Raw genomic sequence first — 22035 nt, forward strand, 5'->3', positions numbered from 1 at the left:
AGATAGAGAATGAGGAGTGCATTGTGGCAATTTAAAAGTATATTAATAGTAAAAAGATGCAAGTTGAGAGTGATGCTCCTCTAAATAATGGTACCAGTATGGCGCCCCTGAGCTCCGCTGCGCTGACTCGAGGGGTAATTAAAGACTTAGGGGCATTTACAGGTGTTGTAACCTGTGTGGGGGGAACAGGGAGAGGGACTATGGAGGGTAGGGGTTTTCATTAGTTTGGGGGTTTAGTTCTCCTTTAAGGGGTGATATGATAACTATGTATAAATATATAAAGGGATCATAAAGTAATCTCTCTAATGCTTTACTTAGCAGTAGGTCCTTCCAACTGACACATGGGTACCCATTCCAATTAGAAGAAAGGAGGTTTGGGCTAAATATTTGGAAGGGTTTTTTAACAGTGAGGGCTCTGAAGATGTGGCATTCTCTCCCTGAATCAGTTGTACTGGCAGATAAATTAGATTGCTTTAAAGAGATACTGACACCAGCAATTAAACTATTTTTTAATCTATCATAATATTGCCTTCATCAGCTTTTCTCCAATCCATAGGTACCATACCAGATGAAAACGAATCTGAGAAAATCAGAAATAGGGTCTGGTCTAAAACTGAACTCAGCTCTCTTAGAACCCAGGGGTGTATGCCATCAGGCCCTGGAGCCTTGTTTATATACATTTTTAAGAAAGCTTTATGGATCATATCCTGAGTCAGCCACTGACTAGATTGAGCTGAGCCATCAGTGCAGTTATTAAGTGAGCCTGGGAACTCAGACTCCTCTATTGTATACACTGAAGAAAAGAACTGATTTAGCACATTTGTCTTTTTTGTATCTGTTACAACCATACTGGTACCATTATTTAATGGAGCAACACTCTCAACCTGCATCTTTTTACGATTAATATATTTAAAAAACTTTTTGGGGTTAGTCTTAGCCTCTGACACAATGCAAGCTACTGAAAAAGTACCTTCTAAATAAAACTGAAAAAACCTTAAAATAATTACATAAATAAGCTGGCCAGTAGGTAGCCACCAGAGGAACTGGGGGGAGGCCAAAGTCATGAGTGGAAATTTGGCCCGCACACAGTCCCCAACCTACTGAAGATGTGCTTTCTATGGCCTGAACCTGCCTGAACTGTAGGTAAACCAGCAGGTCACTTGGGTTTTGACCAGTATTATGCACATTACTATTGGCCAGACTTAGTATTAGTTTAGCTCTATATACTGTATGGAGCTATAAGCTATTGACTCGGTCTGAAGGGACTAAGGGTAGCTAGTGTTTAGCATATGGCTTTCAGATGATTTCCATTTTGATATAATTCATCAATAGTAATTTTGAGTAAAGGTTCCATAAGATACATAAAGGCATTGCCATGCCTTACCATTACAGCACATTATTATAAAATTCATATGCACATTTCCGTTTTCATAGAAGACTTTCTTTGAGTAATTGACAGTGTTCCTAGATACTGCAACCCGCATCTCCCACTCTTGCATTTAAGCAGCTAAGACTGATGGGAGTTTTAAACCTACAGAAGCTGACCAGCTACATTCAACTGCACTTTTTTATGTACCACATCCTAATAATATCAGCATTCTAAATAAGGTACTGGAATCAAAAATAAAACATTTTATTGACCTGATTTGTGGTTGGCTGTTGAGCTTGTAATAGCCTTGGCGCTGTCCTTGGGGGAACCATTTTTTTGCTTGTTTTTCGATGCTTCTAGAGCTTTGAGCTTCTTCCCATGTTTAGTGCCTTTGTAGTGTGCCTCGGCTTGGCTCTACAAAGGAGAATAAATCAGGCTTATTTAAGTTATGTTTAACACAACACAATGAATGATGATAAAAAAAAAGATACCCCACATGACTAATAGAAATATAAATGAATACATTCTGTATACTAAAAAATTTGTTTCAAACTGTCAAAAGAGTAGGAAGTAATTGTTTGGCAGAAATATTTTACACAAGTCTACAAAGGCACAAAGTTCAGCTCATGAGCAGGCATATCACTTGGGGCAATTCTGAATGACTTACGAAGTGCAACCTGGGCCTCATCCTGTTTTATTACTACAGAGAAAAAGGAAATCATTTTTAAAAATCTTAATTATTTGGTTAAAACCGAGTCTATGGAGATGGCCTTACTGTAATTCAAAATTTTCTCTACATTAATATAATGAGAAAGGAATAAAATGATGCCTTTAGTCCTCAGTGGAAATAAAGAGAACTCCTATACCACCAAAACCACAGTTGTGGTACTAATGCAGGGGGTTCCTAATTACCCTGTGTCAACACACACAATGGACTTGAACCTAAGAAATCATGTTAAGGTGGCCATACACGGGTAGATAAAGCTGCCGTTATCGGTCGTTTAGACAAACTTGACAGTTTGTCCGCCCGTGTATGGGGGCTTCCGACAGGTCTTCCCGATCGATATCTAGCCACGATATAGATCGGGAAGGTTTGATTTTTACCCGCCCCTTGGCGTATCGTAATTCGATTGTTCGACCATACGGCCGAACGTTCAAATTACCCCCGATATAGCCATGCCGTTAGTGGCATATCGGGGAAAGATCCGCTCGTTTGTTGATGTCGCCAAACGAGCGGATCTTTGAGTCTATGGCCAGCTTTAGACCTCATTTCAATGCTGAGCGCCAGCATTTAGAAATCATCAGCACTATTGCTTTCACTTTGAGTCAAGACTCAAGTGCTTCTGTGTGCCTACTCTGGAATTGTGGAAATGTATTCTGGATTAAAAAAACATTGCACATTGCATTAGAAATTGCACTTTGTGCAATTAATTTGTAGACACTTATTTATGTCAGTGACTTCTTGGCTATTACAGTGTTTGAGGGGCCATATTGCATTGATTACCAAAGCCAGTTTTGGTAGAAGTACAATTCAACAGCACAGGGTCAAACTCACCCTCCCCCATCTACCTTTCCTCAAATTGCACCAGCTAATTTTGCCTTTGTCTTCTTTTATATTAGTTTTTATTCAAATTTGATCATACTACATTAGAATTCTCAGTCACCCCAGAATAAAGTTGATGGATTGATAAATATAAATTCATAATAATAAAAATTCACAGTAACTTTGCCCCTTCTGTATTTCTATATTTATCTATATTTGTCTTTCTATCTGTCTGGATTCTCCTATGTAGAATGATTCTGTAACACAATGCCCCACATTTCATACCTTCTGTAATTGATCAGAGTGTTTTCAAAGGGCTGCTTGTGGTTTATGTAGAAATAACTTTAGTAAAAATGTAAAGAACCAAAGGGCTTCACTGCTTTAAAAGTTGAAAGAACTCAGTTCCGGTGCTTTCTCAAGAGATACACAGTATACAACTATTTGAATCCGTGCCCTACCAAGCACAACATATGATGATACCTAGGGGAATCTTCATCAAATTGCCTTGGGTAAAGCAAAGTAAAAGGAAAGATAGTATCTTGCAAACAAAGGGGAATGGACTATTCTAGACTGTGACAAATGCATTAATCCCATAATAGAATCCTCTCTATCACTACATATACAAGTGTTTGAAGATTTAGACTGATATAGCTAAGTAGCTAAGTATTCTCAGCATTTTAAATCACTAATCATAGCAGGAGATCTGTGTATTTATTTCCTTTATTCCTTACCTAGTGTTAAAATGATCAGTTCCACTCAGTACAGCATTGGAAAGGCTAGCCTCCAGAGCTGAGCTCACAACTATGTAAACTGATGTACAAAAGGCCCGGAATATAGAATAGATAGTTAGGCAGGTATTAAAAAGTATTTAGAAAACAAATGTTTCTAGATTTAAGCTGGCCATAAACGCAAAGATATAGTTGTACCAATCAAAATTTCGTATGATTTTCTGACCATGTGTGGTTCGTCCTAACATTTTTCGTGCCATGGCGATCAGTCATTTAGTCGATCGGATAGGTTAATAGATTTCTGTCTGCTAGCGATAATTTCTCTGCATTTATTGCCTATCTGACAATATCAATGGGTGACTGTCACTACTATTTGTCAGACATAACTTTCGTATGATTGCTGTCACAACCAGGACGTCGTTTGATTTGTTCTTTTACTACTTTATTTAATCTGAATGGTTAGTGGCCGGTCAGAAGAATGGGACATCCGATTGTTCATTGGATACAAGGGTAAAATCTGCACATCTATTGTAAACTCTATAGGGCAGAGACCTCCATCCACTTGTCTCCTTGACACTAAACTCTTAATCTTTATTGTAACTGTACTTTGTACAATTACCTTTCTGGCATTGTATTTAGTACTTATTTGTATTTATTATTGTAATGACCCCCTGTTTGTTCTACTAATTGACTGTTCTGCTGTACAGTGCTTTTCGCTAGCTCAATGCAAATAAAAATATACATACATACAAATGTTTTCATTGGTCTATAAATGAAGAAGGAAACCTGCTTGATTGAGACTGTATATAACAATGAATGAATACACAGGGAATGTGGTAAATTTATATATTTTATAGCAAGCTCCTGGAGTAGAATGCATGTTATAGTCACAGAGGAACTCATAATCCAAAAAAAGGAGCAGGCCAATGTTTACTGCTTTTTTTTGTTAATTTTGAAGCAAAAGGATATTGGCAACTCAATCACCATAAAATGATGGCAAGTATATACGATGATTCAAAGAACTCTAAGGACTCAAATACATATGTAAAAAATATAAAGACTTGTTTTTGTGCAGTTATAGTGGTTTGTGTATAATGTATGAGTAGAACATTCGTTGATTTTAAAAGATTCATGAGAAAGAGTTGGGGACATAGGCACAGGGATGTTAATTGTAAATTATAGTGAAAGGGGGAGATACACAGGGCTACTCAGTCCTGAAACTACACTTTTCAAAGTGCACTTGTAAATGAGATCTATTATGTTATGATGATTAGCCCTGGTTGACTTTTATAAAGTGGCTGAGAATGTTGACTCAACAAACTTTCACTAAGTACTTTTTAAGACTTACTTATTCTGAGGATTTTCCTAAATTGAATCTTGTTTTAATAATGGGAGACAATTCTGTTGCAATCAACAAGCTAAGTATTTGGATCTTATTAAGGAAGTGCAAATACATCAGCTCTGTTTTAAGAACTCTGCAGCTTGGCTTCCCATCGACTCTGTGCTCATCACCTGAATCTCACTAAAGTACAAGAAGACAGGGGATATTTTTGAGATCTATTATCAGGAAAGTTCTTGCCTGCATAAGGTGCCTTTTCAAATGGATATTATGCCACCAACATGGATTTATGCAGCTTAATCAAGTACAAGGTACTCAGGTATTAAAGAGAAAAAGTAAAGTCAGAAATGAAGAAGTGCTTGCTTTAACAGGCCTCAAATATGGTAAATGACATTGCTGTATTTTGATGCTTTCTACACTAAGGGCTTTAAAGATCATAGATGTGCACCAAAATGTCTGTTTGTGCTGTTTCATTTGAACAGTATATACTGTATCCATTAGTTAATGCATCACACTTTTATTTACCCAGTGGGGATGTTCTTTAACGGAGCTACTGTTTATTGCTTTACTTATCTCTGATTATAGACAATTATAAAGTGCAAATAATATCAAGTGCTGTTATAGCACATTAAGCATGTTCTTGTGGATGTAAATAGTGATGGGCGAATTTATTCACCATGCGCGAATTCGCGGCGAATTTGCACGTTTCGTCGCCATCGAATAAATTCGCGAAACACCCGTGAAAATTCGCGGCGAAAATTCGCGGCAAAAATTCGCGGCAAAAAATTCGCCCGCGTCAAAAAAAATTTTTCCGAAAAACGCCGGCGCCGTTTCGCGAATTTTTCGCCGTTTTGCGAATTTCACGCGAAATTCGCGAATTTTTCGGCGAAGCGAAACAGCGCAAATTCGCCCATCACTAGATGTAAAGCATTTGCTTCTGCTTGCAATTATAAACAAATGCAAAAAAACCAAACTGATTTGGTATTTTATATGGATTTACTAAGTAGACGCGCTAAGCAGTTTTATGTAGAACACCTTCATCCACTTTACCTGTTTATTTAAAATTAATCTTCCTGTTACAATAGTTCTGAAATGGTGCGCTTGGTGCAATTTTGTATTTTTACGTACTTTTAGGGCCAAGGAACCTCTGCCACTTCAAGACAATGGCATGTAATTGGTGTTAAATAAGCCAGCATACCGATACCGCACCTCCCAGAAGTCACCAAACTAACAGATTGCTGACCTCTTATCTGAATTAACCATTATAGGATCTACCCCCCCCCCATGCTATTAATCATAACTGAGCTGAATGTTTAAATTGTTATTGAAATGTTTATGTTTGATACCATAATCACTGCAATATCTACTCCATGTAAATATGTAAACGTATGTCTTGTGATTTTGCTTTATCACTTCAAATAAAAACAAGTTATAAAAATAAAAAATAAAAAAAAAATAAGCCAGCATAAATCACACGGCATGGCCCTATGGAAATAAAGCCTGACCCCTCTCTCGATTATGGAGTAAAGATTTGGGTATGTACTTATCCACCCTATACATTAAGTACTTGCTCTTTTGGAAAATGTTTTTCCAAGACTCAGTCCTGCTCTTTATTCAAGGCCATTGCACAAAAAACTGGGAGAGGGCCCCCTTGCTTATTTATATATAGACTATAATAACTACAGACATTGTAGGGTTTAAAGAAATCACACATTTCTGATTAAAAGGGGGTCAGAGGAAGCCATTCTTTTACCTATTCACAGTTGCAGTAAAATGAGAGTAAAGACTCAAGACACGACTTTCAGAAGGGTCTGATGGACCAACATGTTGATTCCATTTTACTCCTGGTATAAGGTGGTTTAACAGACTAATGGGGGAATGTAATAAAAGTCACAAAGTCCAAAACAATTTGCACTAATAAGAATAAAAATCCACATTTTAATGTAATATTGTTCCTTAAACTATTATTGCATTGCAAATTTTAATTGTGCACTTAAGAAGTGCTTCAAGGTGTCATAATCTTTTGGAGCAAACATAACAACTTTTGTCAGTAAGAAGTTTTATTACATTTACAGCGCATTGGCGCAAACTATTAAATGCAGTCTTCTACTGTCGGAAGTGGTCACTAAACAGTTTCCTGGTTCACAAAAGCTATATTAACTTCTCGCAAAGCAAAATTTGTTCGCGCAAAGGCATAACTTCGCATTGCGAATAGTTTTTCCATTATCGACTTTTATTACATTCCCCCGTAAAACTGCTAATATCTCAGAAATCACTAAAATAGAATGTCTATGTAAATTGCAAAGGTGCTCAGTGCACCTGAATCAATTAATTCCCTTAAAACACATTTCTTTAGACAGCCTAGCTTAACATTCCTTCATGATATACTAAAATCCACTGTCAGCTAATGAGAGCAATTGCCATTAATACCATTGATGGTATAATAATAAACAATAAATCTATACATTACTGCTCCCAGGGCTGGAATTAAGGGACAAGCCTAAGACACAACAGGTGGGTGGTTCAGCTACATGCCTATGCCTAGTTTGACTCTCTATAAATTTTATAATTCCTGCTCCCAGGCTAACTGAGAGAGAATGCAATGCAGAGAGTTCCCTATTCGTCAAACTGTCCCAGCTGTGTGTGAACCCCTAATCTGCTTCACCACCTTACTTCAATGTGACGGGGGGGGGTGTGGCTCACATTTGGCTCAGCACTGGATGCTTCCCATTTTAAAGGGCCCCAGTCTATCACACATAAATACCTTTAATTTTTAACTTGCATTTTAGATTTTCCAGCAAATCCATTTGAGGTGCTAAGCAACAGCTCTTTTGCTGATCAACCATAAAGTCCCAACTGCAGGCGCACTAGAGCATCATTTAAAGTTAATTGAAAGTTCTGTAGTTATCACAATCACGTATATTATTGTACAAGGAGTGAATGATTGCAAATTGTATAACCCCCTTCTCTTTTCTATTCTAGGCTATGCCTACGAAATCATTCCAATTAGCTCCAATCTCTGTGGGAAAAACCAGCAAATCAGCCAAATTTGAATTAAAAAAAACTAAAACAAATGAAAATAATATTAATAATAATAAAATAAACAAGTGTCACCTGGCTTTATGCTAAATGCAGCAATTTCATTACCGGAAGTCAGAAAGAGGGGGTCAAGAGAATATAGTTATACTTTATTCATATCATAACTATGGGTCTGATTTATCAAAAGATACAGGAAATCCTGAAGGCTATGTAGCAATTTAATCTGAGCTGGAATCCCTTAAAGGACATTAATATTAATCCAATCGATCAATTCAATAGGTCAATGCAATAGATTTGAGTGAAATCGAAATGTATCATTGTGGAAGGCTGTTCACATTCACAAAATCTATCATTGTCAAATAGTATACCAAAAATTGTAATGAATTTAATGAGAAGACTCATGGCACACAAAAATAGATGCTATTCACGAGGGGTTCAGTTTGCCTATACACACACCTCTTGCATTCCTCTACAATAAATGCTGATGCACCTCCTAGACTGCTCTGGTGAATAGAATGCAAATGCACCTACTGATGCTAGGGACCCTAAATGTGGTGGTAATTCCAGGGTTCCCACAGTGGACTATATAAATAGCTAATGCTGACATGCATAAACAAACTGCACTCTGAAATGCTATCTGAAACATGTGCCTGATTCACGCAACACACAAGGTAAAAAAAAGTATGTGTTTTAGCGGATCTTGCTTAATTTTGGAGTATTGCATCCATAACTACACTTACTGCATACTGTGCTGCCTTCTTAAATAAACTTCACAATCATTCATGTTTTTCTATCTTCATGCCTCTCTCTTCCTAATCAGTGATTTAATTTGGCTGAAAATTCCCCGATGGAGAACCTAGTCCAGAGCTTTTTAACCCCCATATGTAATAAAAATAACTAAATTTGCCCATGTGCTATACCCTATAGCAACAGGTTGAAACAGGTGACCAGTAAATGCTACCTGCTGATTGGTTGCTATAAATGATTAGGCCCGTAGCCTGCTTACCCCCCTTTTATTACATAACACCAAACCCTATTTAATGTTGTTGCTCCTGTTGTCTCTACTGTGCTTGGTAGCAGAGATTCTAGCTTTTTAAGAAATTTAAAGGAGTTATAAACATCTAAAATAATGGTAAAAAAATATAATGTTAAATCTTGTGCAAAGAATGACATTGCTTTATATGAAAGGGCTAATCATGTGATGATATTATTGCTTTCAGTACAAATGATTTTTGTTTTCTATCTTCAAAGTTCAAGTCAACGTCTATTGACATTACCTGGAGTGTTGACAATTTAGGGAATACAATCATTCCTAATCTATATCTGCTGAATACAGGATTGACCTTCGTTTTTCTGACTACACGCCCACGCTCTTGAGGGAAATTTAGCAAGATTGATACCTCTTAACCCAACTCTCACACACAATGTTTTTTATTGTTGTTTGTCTTGCAAAGACTTGGTGGTTGAAGTAATACAGGGGTGTTTAACCTGAGGCCTTTAAACAACAATTGAAATCCCTTCTGCCTCTGCCCAAAGTTTTTAATACATTAACATATTTCTTAGAAATATAGATTTGAATGCCTCTTTAGTAAGAATCGCAAGTGTAATGGATGCTAACAGTGGCTAAGTGTATACAAAAGAACATTTTCCCAAAGCCCCATATCAGACAGCTTGTATAGCAGGTTGTGATCGCAATAGTTCTACATTATAACCAATGCAATAATATTTGCTGCACTTCAAGTATCATGAGACTTTGAACAGCAGACATAATAGATATTCAGTAATGCCAGAACCTCCAAGGAGTGATTATAGAAAGTATGTTTTCAATTTGTAGCTTGAGATCTTTTTATCTTCTTGCATAAATGTGATATGTGAAAGGGACAAGGGCATAAAGTCTTGAGCTAGAGGGCTCAGATGCTTAAAAACGAAAGCAAGAAAACCGACCATGAAAAGCAGCAACAAAGACATAATGTAATATTCATCTCTTGTGTTAGTCTGCCGTCATGAACATTGACCCGAATGGTGATTAAAGAAGGGCAAACGCTCTGCCAGGCTCAGTAAGCTCTTCATTAAAAGAAAAACAGTAAAATAAAATGTGATGAGTTAATGCCGGAGACCCTCCAGCAGATGTAGGAACAAAAAAGCCATCAAAATGTAGCACAAAAAACAATTTGAGTCAAGTAGAAAATCAAGGAGCTTAGATAATTAGAAAAAGAGAGAGATGTTACAGTTTCAGTAACATTTTATATGACCTATCAAAGATGAAAGGGTCTTCCCTTACTTAAATTGGAAAACAAAAAAGCAAAACTGATTCTTTGTCAAACACACTACCTATCATTAATGCTTCCAACAAAAAGACATTGGGGTATTTCTTGAAAATAATTCTGGATCAGTTGTTTATGTCCATAACAGTTTTTACCATCCCAAATAATCAAACTAATAGGGATCCTCACCAGTACCACTTATTTAGTAAGGGGTTTATTAATTAAATTCAAATTCAATTTCCTGCTCTGAGTTTTAAAGGGGAAAACACAATTTCTTCTGAGAAAATAAAAACTTGTGGCTTATTAAACCCCGAGGCTGCTAAAAGTCTGATTAAAAAAGTACTTCATCTCAAAACTGCCAAGGTCATGTAGAAGTCAATGGCAGATGTCCCGTTTACAACTGGAAGATATCATGGTCAAATCATTTGTGGTTTTCAGGCAATAATCCAAATAAATCTGAGTTTTCGGGTGTCAAATGTGAAAAATCGTATAATTCAGAATTTTTCACAATTTTATCGAGTCTTTTCCCACGCCAGATTATTTGGAGTAAATTTATTGATAAATACGGTAAAAATGATTTTTTTATCATTTATAATTTTATCATTTATCGTAATCATTTTTTAAAGTTATTTCCCATAACTTTCTGTGAATACAACATACCAAACCAGTCATTATTTTGCAAATAATCTTTCCTATCCATTCCATCAAGGATTTGCAGGTGCTTAACTTCTGCAATTCCCTAATAAAAATGATTCACCCCCCCTCCCCCACTATTTTGCATGCGTCATACAGCATTCATTGATAAAGCCCCCTTCTCCTCTTTTTTGTTGGTTTCTTAATGCCTCTACTACTACAGTAGTAAAGTCAACAAGATTAAAAACAAATATTTAGGGGGAAATATAATAAAAATATGCAAAGAGAACAAATTTATGAATAAAACTGTGCATTTCGAAATGTAATATTCTTCATTAGGCTTATATTGCATTGCAAATCTTAATTGTCCATTGCAAACCTTTAAGGCCTGCTTGAAGTTGGTGTGAACTTTTTGTTTTATTGCATATACTGCACACTATCACACTATCACCCCATTATAGTGCACAGAGTCCCATATAGTTCCTTTAAATATGTTCAAGATAATCAAAATTCCATTGTGATGCTCACTGGCAATTTTCTCTCTCTAGTAACATTATTATATTAAGTATCTCTCATGGATCCCAGTCCCTTCGATCTTACGGAATGAATGTAAAGTCATTTTAAAGCTAAGTATTCTTGGAAAAGATTCTAGGAAAATAACTAGTATCTGTTGACTAAAAGTTAGTGGGATGTTTATGATCACCCTGCTGATGGATTTCCACTAAACCATAAGAAATGCTACACAACACAGACTCCATTAATTCTACTAGATACTAATCAAATTAGACCATGAAGCACAAGAAGCCAGCAAATCATCAAACTTTATTATGGAATAAAGTGGCCTGTCTATCTGAAGCCTGTGAGATTTATGTCTTGAAGGTTAAAGTTTCAAATAAAGGAGTCTGATGGATCACCTGGAGTATAAGTAGTCAATAAGTCAAAAAAGCAATCTGCACCACAACGCAGAAGAGAAAAGCACAGGAGTCTGGCAAACAGAAGAATAACCTTAATATAAAAATGAAGGGGGTTTATTCAGGTAAAGTATATTATTATGAAAATGGTTTATTTACATGAAGCAGGGTTTTACATATGAGCTGTTTTATGCAATATATTTTCATAGAGACCTACATTGTTTTCGGGGTACAATTTTACTTTAAGCAAATGTTTCTACGACTTAACATTTCTTTTTTTCTTAGTGGAACGACTGGCTCAAGTGTGGAAAAAAAATGGTATAAATCTGCTTGCAATTTGCATCAATATTAATAGCACTGTGCAGTGTTGGAGCTCAGCACTGTCAACACTAAGCAGAATGCTGTTCAAATGTTTAAACATGTTCTGTCCAACTGACACATTCATGAAGTTTAAGAAAAGGTTTGTTAAACAGTGATGTAATGTGGCCGGGACAATGATGTCATGTGGTGAAGAATAGGTAGTGACTGATCAGTTTGGAGCAGGTCCAAAATGGTTGTTATTGAGTGGAAATTGGGAATGACTGAGTATTTAAACTGAGGTGAGTGCAGTCAGAGAATAAATAATTTACTGGAAAATAAATTGCAGGTAAATTGGAAACACCAGTCCTTGCCTTAGCTGGTGGGCTGCTGTACAGGGCACGAGGTGGGTGAGGTGTGTAGGGCTGAAATACTGCCAGGAACCTAATTAGTTCAAACTAGTCTGAAATGTATACGCTGTCAAATATATTTAACGGAGACATTTATAAGTAATTTTTTAAAAAGTCTCTAAAAAGAATCGTAAACCTTAAAATAAGGAACTGGGAAAAAGTTATATCATAATATCAATCCAATATTAAACCCTGAGCAGAAAACATTTGTCACATATCCTGGCAGTCATGTTAGCATGATTTTCCTGTAGTATTACAAATATTTTTGCATTCTGTATTTTAATCGGTAATTCTATTTAATTTGCAACCTATCTGAAGTGCAAACATTGTTAATGAAAACAGGGTATAAGAGTATAAAAAATCAAACACTGCCTTAAGATGATCCAGATTTTATCAATAACAGATGTAGAGTAACCATAGAAGATCAAAAATATTTATCACTGTCAACTCTTTCTTGAAAGAACAGAACTACCTTCACAAGCCTTTAGAGATTTATGCTTTTAATTACAAAGGATCTTCCTCTCTATTTTCCAAACCAAACAATCAATAGCCATACTCTTATTTACAGGACAGTTTTTGGCAAATGAAAGCTTTGTTTCTCATTGTATCTCTTACAATAAAGTGATTGATCAGTGAGAATTCCTTTTTTCTATGTGCGCTCAGGAATACAGGAGCTCTTTTTGTCAGCCATGCGAAAGTCATGATCGTTGGCTTCTCATCGTTTTTAATTATATTAATTACAAAAAGTAGAATGTTTCCCCTACTCATATGAATCAAATCATATCTCTTAATGCATTCAAAGAATATTATTCACGTCTTATCAAGTGATGTTGTACCATGAATGAAATGTGATACATGCCCACATTTGCATAATGATTATATTACCAATTTTCACGGGTCAAAACAAAGATGAGCTACTATTTTTGAAAAGAACTTCTAGCATTACTTAGCTAAAATAGACATATATAAGTGCAATCTTATAATTGAAGTTTAAAGAGACTCTTATTCTGTAAGTGTATAATTAGATATTACATTCTTGGCTGGTTGTAGCAACTGAAAGGGTTATGAAGTCCAAGGTTGAAGTACTCCCCTTACATCTTTATTTCACTAGTCTTTAATTTACTTTAAGGTAGTGCTTTCTGTAGTGCTGGGCCCTTTTGGGAACCCAGAATAAAGATCAGATAGGAGAGATTTGGGAAGAATACATATTTTATCCCCTAGATACTCATGGAAGCACAATTTGAAGGTGATTCAGAGTGAGCTTTGGGAGTAAACACATATTTGCTATGACCAACTGGTTGGTACAATGATGTTTATATACGTCTGTAACCATATTACAAGCAAAGTGCGCCCTGATCAAATGTTGGGTATTGTTGGAGAGCATGACCCAGAAAACAAGTGCTTTAAGGCTTGGAATGGAGTCTGAAGGTGAAATTAAGGTAAAAGCATGTTGTAATGTAAATGTTAACTTATGATCATGTCAGCTAAAGATAAGATGTTCCTTGAGATTGCTTTCTTTGATAATCTGATAATATGAATCGTGCACACTATACAATGCTACTTTAGTGACAGCCTGAACCCTTTGAACTGCTCATACACATAAAGATCTGCTTGTTTGGCTAGGCCACCAAATGAGAGAACTGCCTTTCAGACAAAAAGGTTCTCTGCCTAGCCTGGCCTGATCAGTTGTTGTTCAGATTGGCAATTATTATAGATCTATACATTGGATGATACTATGTCAGTTCAGTCAAAAGAGGTAGCAAGGGCCTGGTCACTTCAGTGTGCACAAACCAGTATATTATCAGATTTTTGGTAAATATTTTGTTTGCTGATGACCAAACCATTGTGTCTATGTCCTATATGACAAATCATTGTTAACAAAAATATACTGTCCTTTGAATTCTGTAGTAAATAAAGTATATTTTGAATTCATTTCAGGTTTTCCTAAATTATCCATGGACCGTAATCATGCTGCTTCTATCTGTGGAGATACCCACTGACTATATTTATGTTATCCTTTGTATTGACACACCCACTGATTGTATGAATGTTGTTCTTTTTCTTGAAGACCCACTAACTGCACTAATGCTGCTTCTAGTTCTTAAAGGGATACTGTCATGGAAAAAAAAATATTTTCAACATGAATCAGTTAATAGTGCTGTTCCAGCAGAATTCTGCACTGAAATCCATTTCTCAAAAGAGCAAACAGATTTTTTTATATTCAATTTTGAAATCTGACATGGGGCTAGACATATTGTCAATTTGCCAGCTGCCCCTGGTCATGTGACTTGTGCCTGCACTTTAAGAGAGAAATGCGAGAGAAATGCTTTCTGGCAAGCTGCTGTTTTTCCTTCTCAATGTAACTGAATGTGTCTCAGTGGGACATGGGTTTTTGCTATTGAGTGCTGTTCTTAGATTTACCAGGCAGCTGTTATCTTGTGTTAGGGAGCTGTTATCTGGTTACCTTCCCATTGTTCTTTTGTTTGGCTGCTGGGGGGGAAAAGGGAGGGGGTGATATCACTCCAACTTGCAGTCAGCAGTAAAGAGTGATTGAAGTTTATCAGAGCACAAGTCACATGACTTGGGGCAGCTGGGAAATTGACAATATGTCTAGCCCCATGTCAGATTTTAAAATTGAATATAAAAAAATCTGTTTGCTCTTTTGAGAAATGAATTTCAGTGCAGAATTCTGCTGGAGCAGCACTATTAACTGATTTTCCCATGACAGTATCCCTTTAAATTTCCGATAATCTAGTTTTACAGCATGTCACCCAAAGCATTTTCTATTTAAAAGAAGTGATCCTAGACTGACATTTGTTGCAAACTGGGTTGTTAGTCTGATTGGCAAATATAGTAAATATTGTAAGTATTTTTACCTATTATAAAAATCCCTAACAAGCAGCAGCATATGTCACAATCCTTATATATAATAAGGCCAACATTTTCTCACAATGGAAACTGTCGTGCCTCACAGATTCTTTCTCATTAAGTATAAGCCTTAATAAATCTAAGGTCATAAGCCTTTAACGATGACATGATGAAATTGGCATACTCACAAATGTCATTCTATAAATTGGCATTAGAGTCAACAGCTGACATGTCATCTCTGCCAAAGGCTATAAACCCTTGTTAAAACTCTAAACATATCTAAAATACTTAGCGAAGGACAGTGACAGTGTGTGCACCATGTACAGCATGTCCAGCATGTCCTTCCTTGACCAATTCAACAATTACTGTCTTCTTTCTAATACAAAATGTTCTATATGTTTTCAGTTCATATATTTAGTGCCTTAAGAATCTTGACATACTTCAACATTACATTTTCAAGCATCCTGGGAAATAACGCTAGAGATCTGGACTAATCATTTAATTTGCCTTGACTACACATTTTGTTGTTTTCTCTTAAGGATAACATAACAAAGGCAACCTTAGAGAAAACACGCTAATGTACCTTGCACACCATTTTTAAACATTTAAATAATAAGCATACTCACATCTGAATTAAAGCGAAGCTGGCAGACATTGCAAGAAATAACTTGCTTTTTCTTTGGGGGAATAGATACACCGAATGTATGGTTGATCACAGCTTTTTGCACAGGATCCATCTAAGGAAATAAATAACAGTTGAAGATTAAAAAAAAGTTATTGTCTTGAATTTTGGTCAACTTGGGAATTGAGGGAAAGAGGTGAAGATTAGTAGATGGGAAAATATATAACATAAGGAGGTTCTATATGTATTGAGTAAAAACTACTAGAGATTAGGAAAAGGCCACTTACAATGGTCCCATTGCAGCTATTATTCATGACACCAGGAGAGTAACATTCTCAGAGATTGTTTTGTTTGAGTTCACAGGTAGTTGCTTCTGGGATATAAATTAGGTTCTTTATCTCAGCTATGGATACTATGACCATGTGGTGGTAGTATCTTTTAACATGGGTAGCATACACATAACAAAATGTTAGGCAAATGTAGCCAGTGCTAAGCTTTTACATGCCCACAAATAGGGGTACAGGAACAGAAACAAAGTTACTGGGCACTGAGATGTTGTCGTGACCTTTGAAACATAATTAATATTGATAAGTGTACAAGGACATACTCCCTTGATCAATGATGAGGGGAATCTAAATGAGAGGCCTCCTGCTGCTTTGCTCTTGTCTCAATACAGGTATGGGACCTGTTATCCAGAATGCGTGGGATCTCGGGTTTTCCGGATCTTGAATCTTTCTGTAATTTGGAACTTCATACCTTAGGTTTAAGTCTACTAGAAAATCATGTAAACATTAAATGAACCCAATAGGCTGGTTTTGTTTCCGATAAGGACTAATGATATATTAGTTTGGATCAAGTACAAGGTACTGTTTTATTACTACAGGAAAAAGGAAATAATTGTTAAAAATGTATATTATTTGGATAAAATTGAGTCTATGGGAGACAGTCATTCCGTAATTCAGACCATACCAGATAATGGATCCCATATCTGTATTATATATATGTTGATGAGCACAAAAGGACATATAGGTCAGAAGGACTTTTTAATATGTCCAGTAACTAAACAGAGGGTGGGAGTAATATCTATATAAAAAATCCTCCTTCTACAAATTAGAATACTGAAACAGTACACATACTTCCTACACTCCTATACACTCCATCAGAACAAACTCTCAACCAAAAACACTCTCACAAACAGACGTATACTCATCTAAACCCCACATTTACTCAAATAACCACTGGTACAATATTCCAAACCCATGTCTGCTCTCTATAACCACCATGCTCATCCTTACCAACTTTCAGCCTCATTAGTGGAGTTTAGTCCCTTTGCCCAAAATATTGGTCTATGGTGTTGTGCATTCATATGGTCATGGGATTTCACTATGACTTTAGCTGGGTTTATGATTAGGTCTGGGTTTATGAATAGTGATTAGCATAAATTTCTCCAAAATGAATTAAGGCAATTATCTCTGCAACAGAGTATACATTGCCCTGAATAATTAGAGAAACTCTTTTCCATTATGCTACAACTGTTCTTCATAGAAAAATAAGACTCCCTTGTTGCCAGTTTATTCCAAACATGACACCGGTACAGCTTCTTCGATGAGACAAAATGTTGCAAAACAAAATACATAGTGAAATTCTATCCTTGGTTCAAAATGATTGCCAATAGTGAAACCACAAATTTTGTTGTGAATCTGAACTGCCCAAAAATGTTAGCTCACACCTATTCTTAAATATTTATTATAAAGAAAATTGGGGGTATGGGATATTATGGGTGTTTAAGCACCTGAATCATCAGTAAATAATTCTAAATCTAAAATAGAATATAGGGTATAACCATGGTTATATGACTCGTAGGGAATCAAGTTTTTTGTGCAAGCAGGAAAACATTTGACCAGTGGAATATTAAGAATATTAATTAACAGCCCCAAACATTTCAGTTTGATTCCTTGCTAGTGCCTAAATACTGCAGAACTCTGACTTCCCTTTAGTTACAGCCCTACACGTTAGAAGTTATATATATTTTTCCAATGCAAATGTGTCTCCATTTTGATGACTGTAGTCCTTAAATATATGAGCTAGTGACAGTTTCTTTTAGAAAATTAGGCAGCATAACTGAATACCATGTAAATGTATTTAGCTCAGCAGTACCAGCACATTTTAAATATTAATATGTATGCCAGTAAATAAACCTTCATTTATGTTCCAGGAGGCCGTGTTACCTAATGATGTTTACCTAAGTATATCCACCGGGAGGATAAGAAACAAAAAGTCCAAGATGACAGAATATCTTAAAACACAACACCATGATTAGTGTATTGTGTCTTCTACTCCTCCTCCCTCTTCCCTGTAATGAATGGAATGGTGTAAGGACTCCATGATGCAATAATTAGCACTAAAAAGCTGGTATACCCTGTTACTGAGGAAAAAATATGTTGTCAAGTGCCTGCAACTGATTATATTGAGGGTTTGACTATTTCTAACAATCTTCCTTTTCAGTTATTATCAATGGTAAAGGTTTGCCTTCAGAAAACTGGCAAGAATATGAGCAGCTGCTGCCTTTTTCCAACATTTCTGTATGGAGCAGCCATGAAACTATTGCTCTTTGAGGCCACAATGTTAGTGTTGCTTTTTATTATTTATCTCTTTAGTCAGGCCTTTCCTATTCATTTTTCAGTCTTTGTCTACTGCCACCCAGACCTTCAGGTGAACGCAGGGCAAGAATCATTCCCTACACTGATTAGCTTTCTGACGCACCTGCACCCAGAGCCCTGCATCACCCTGGGTGAAGACACATGGAGAGGATTTTGGTATCAAAATGCATATGCCTGCATTTCAATGCCAAAACACACACACCAAAAATAAAAAAATTGATACTTCATTTAAATGTGAATTACCCCTGTAACAGGATTCCTTTTCCTTCCAAGCTCCCTATACCTGTTGCTCTCACAACAGACTAGAGATTCTGCTCACACACCGTTCTAACCTAATTGATCATTGGCCTGCCCCCAGGCTGGGCCCAAATAATAGGTATAAGAAGTGATTTTTCTCCAACAACTTTTTGGGAACAAAAAGCCCGGCCAAAAAAAGTTGTAGTTTAGTAAATGCCTCCTTATTTCTTTAAAATTATGCATAGAAGTTGCCATATTGGCCAAATAAAATAATACAATTGCAGCTTCATGTTATGATTAAACAAAACCATGAATTATTTTCTATATCCATAACTAGCCACCAGCTATATTAATGTTTCCTGTTTACACAGCTCAAACACTTTACAGCAAATCTACCTTAACTTTCCTTTAAACTAATTCCATTTGTTGAAAGAAATGTTCAAAACAATTATACTGGATATTCTATTCCTGTCTTAACAGTTGGAGGCACCTCACATAAATTTTGATTGCACTTGTCTAGAAAAAGGTATCTTGCTACATACAATACCGCTGCTCATGAAAACATATTATCTCCAAATAAGATACTTCCTGCTTTGGCCATACAGATTGTTGATATCAGTCTTTGTTACACATTGCTCTAGATTTAGGAAGGTTTATTGCAAGCAAACAGCAGATAGGGACGGAGGACGGAGAGATTTGCCAACAGCCTGAGCACACACGGAATGTGAACCGTATATTATTTTTTCATTTCATGTTTTATGAGAACATTATTAGGTTAAATAAACAAACTATGTATAAAGCAAGTATTCCAAGATATAAAATATGACTGTTGCTAGGAACCAGAAACTTGCAATATCATGCCATTTGTCACGCTGTGTAACTCCGATTTTAATATTTCTGAAGGTGTTATAAATGATGGTGATAGTGAAAATTCAAAAATGAAACCCCCTAAAACAGAGCTAGCAGAAACGAAATACAATTGAAGGCTTGTGTGCACTGCCATGCATTTAAACTAGGGTGCCCATCCTCAAATGAACTAGATTTAATTTGAGTTAAGGCACCATATGTTTGGAAATGGCCTGTTCTCCCTGGGCTTGCATGGGTTTCTTACCAGAGTCCAAAAACGTATCGGTGGTTTAAAGCTTCTATAAAGCATTCCTGTAAAGTAGACAACTCAACCTGCATATACAGTAGATGACCAACCTACCTGCCAGTCATCCTGCTATCATCTAATAGAGTAATATTACCACTGCAATAAAAAGGTTCCCTGCAATTGATTTCTGATAAAACTCACTCTAACAAATTAGATTATAAGCTTCACTGGCACAGGGACTAATGTGATTGAGCATTATGAAATGATTCTCTGCATTCTGATCAATTCAATATTAAAGTCACTGCTGATGGATCCAGGGAGCAATCTATGGAGTCAGGAAGATTGCATTCCCCTCAATAGATATTCTGCAAATACCTAACAAAATGCCTTTTCAATTTCACTATTAATCTACTAGTGTGGTAGTTGGATCTGGGTTGAAATTATGAAAGTCAATATTATTGTTGTTATTGTTATGGCATGTGGTCACATTTTCTGCAGTGCTGTGCTATAGCATTATGACCAACAAAGGTTGCAGCAAGCTGGAAGAAACCAAGACACGATGTGTGTCTATATGGATCTGACAGTTGGCAGGAATAGTCCCAACTGTTAACTGCTCACAGAATTTCAGCATTCAGAATTCCCAGTGCCAGCTGCCACAATATCAGTAGGTGTCTGTTGCTCTACACTTGCTTACTGACATGGCAGTGGGTCTCATTATAAGAGAGCACCATATATAGATAATTATAATGATTAGTGATGAGTGAAATTTTTCTTGCAAAAAAGATTCTCATAGACTTCGAAGGGTGAAAGAAATGTCATGTGTCAAAAAAAAATTGTCATCCCTTGACTTCAATGCATTTTTTTTCAGTTTTGCAAATTTTAAGTGTATTTATGAGTGCCTAATGAATGTATAGTAAGTGCATCTGTATGTTCAGGAGGTTCTATAACAATACATATTCTATGGGTCACATACTACCCTTATTGTAGACAGCTACTGTAACTATAAGTTCCTTGCCTATATACAGTATATACAGAGGCCTGCTTTCAAATCTGCCATTCAAAAGTGCTATTAGGGGTTTATGAAGTGCAGAGCAGGGTGCAAATTGCAAAATATGGGTGCAATCTGCCATGTTGCCTGTACTTGCCTGCACCCTGATAGAGAGCACCGACAGTAGGGTTGTCACCTTTTAGCCAGGTTGAGTCGGGACAAGGGGTGGGGCCATGATGCAATGGGGGAGGGTCTGTGATGCCGCTGGGGTGGGTTGTGACATCAGGGGCGGGGCTATGGTGTGGCGATCGGCGATTGGTCGATCACCACGTCAATCATAGGGAATCCTGCCTGTTTTCCTAATTTGGAAGACCGGGCAAGCAGTTTTCACCCGCGCAGCCCTTCAAAAAAAACAGGCCTCACGAGGAAACTTTGGCCGACTTCGGAAAACGAAGCGCCGCGTGTGCTTTAGCGCAGGCGACTTTTCATTATAGCGGACAGGAAGACAAGCGAAGGCAGTTCGGGGAAATTGTCGCCCAGGTAAAGAGCCGATTAGTGGCCAGGCGACAAAATCTCCCCGAATCTGCCAGTGTCACAAGTCTAAAGCATATAAACACTTTCTGCAGGCATATATATATATTTGTAACATATTATATCTCAGGATTAGGGATGGGTGAATTTGACACATTTTGTTTCTGCAAAAACATTTTTTTGACACGCATCTTTTTTTTTTTTACGCACGGCACCATACATGTCTATGGGCGTCATTTCTGCGGCAAAACAAGGCGAAAAAATTTGCCCATCCCTACTCAGGATGTGGAGTTGTTATGAAATATAAGTAGTGCACTGTTTTGGAATAAATATGTATAGGTTGCATCCCTTATTATTATATCCTGCACTTGTTTATGAAAAAGGTTTCCCTTATAGTAATGGTTTAATAAAAATCATAATATCAACCTTTCTATAACAGGGTAAGAATTAGTGCATATGTTATATTGAATTGCCCCAAGATATGAGTAAAATATAAGGATTGA

The 22035-nt window shown here is 36.6% G+C and overlaps 1 protein-coding gene across 4 annotated transcripts in view; it reads right to left on the reverse strand.

Moving 5' to 3' along the window:
- LOC108703019 (zinc finger protein 385B-like) overlaps positions 1-22035 on the reverse strand; it is a 268896-nt gene that overhangs the window by 25322 nt on the left and 221539 nt on the right. For all 4 annotated transcript variants that reach the window (XM_041578353.1, XM_041578352.1, XM_041578355.1 and 1 more), the window contains 2 exons: positions 16028-16138; positions 1642-1783 (listed from right to left, as the gene is read on the reverse strand). In XM_041578353.1, the coding sequence (XP_041434287.1) occupies positions 1642-1783; positions 16028-16138 (253 nt within the window). The remainder of the gene's footprint in view (positions 1-1641; positions 1784-16027; positions 16139-22035) is intronic.

Source organism: Xenopus laevis, chromosome 9_10S (assembly GCF_017654675.1).
Source record: "Xenopus laevis strain J_2021 chromosome 9_10S, Xenopus_laevis_v10.1, whole genome shotgun sequence".
NCBI classification, from domain to species: Eukaryota; Metazoa; Chordata; class Amphibia; order Anura; family Pipidae; genus Xenopus; species Xenopus laevis.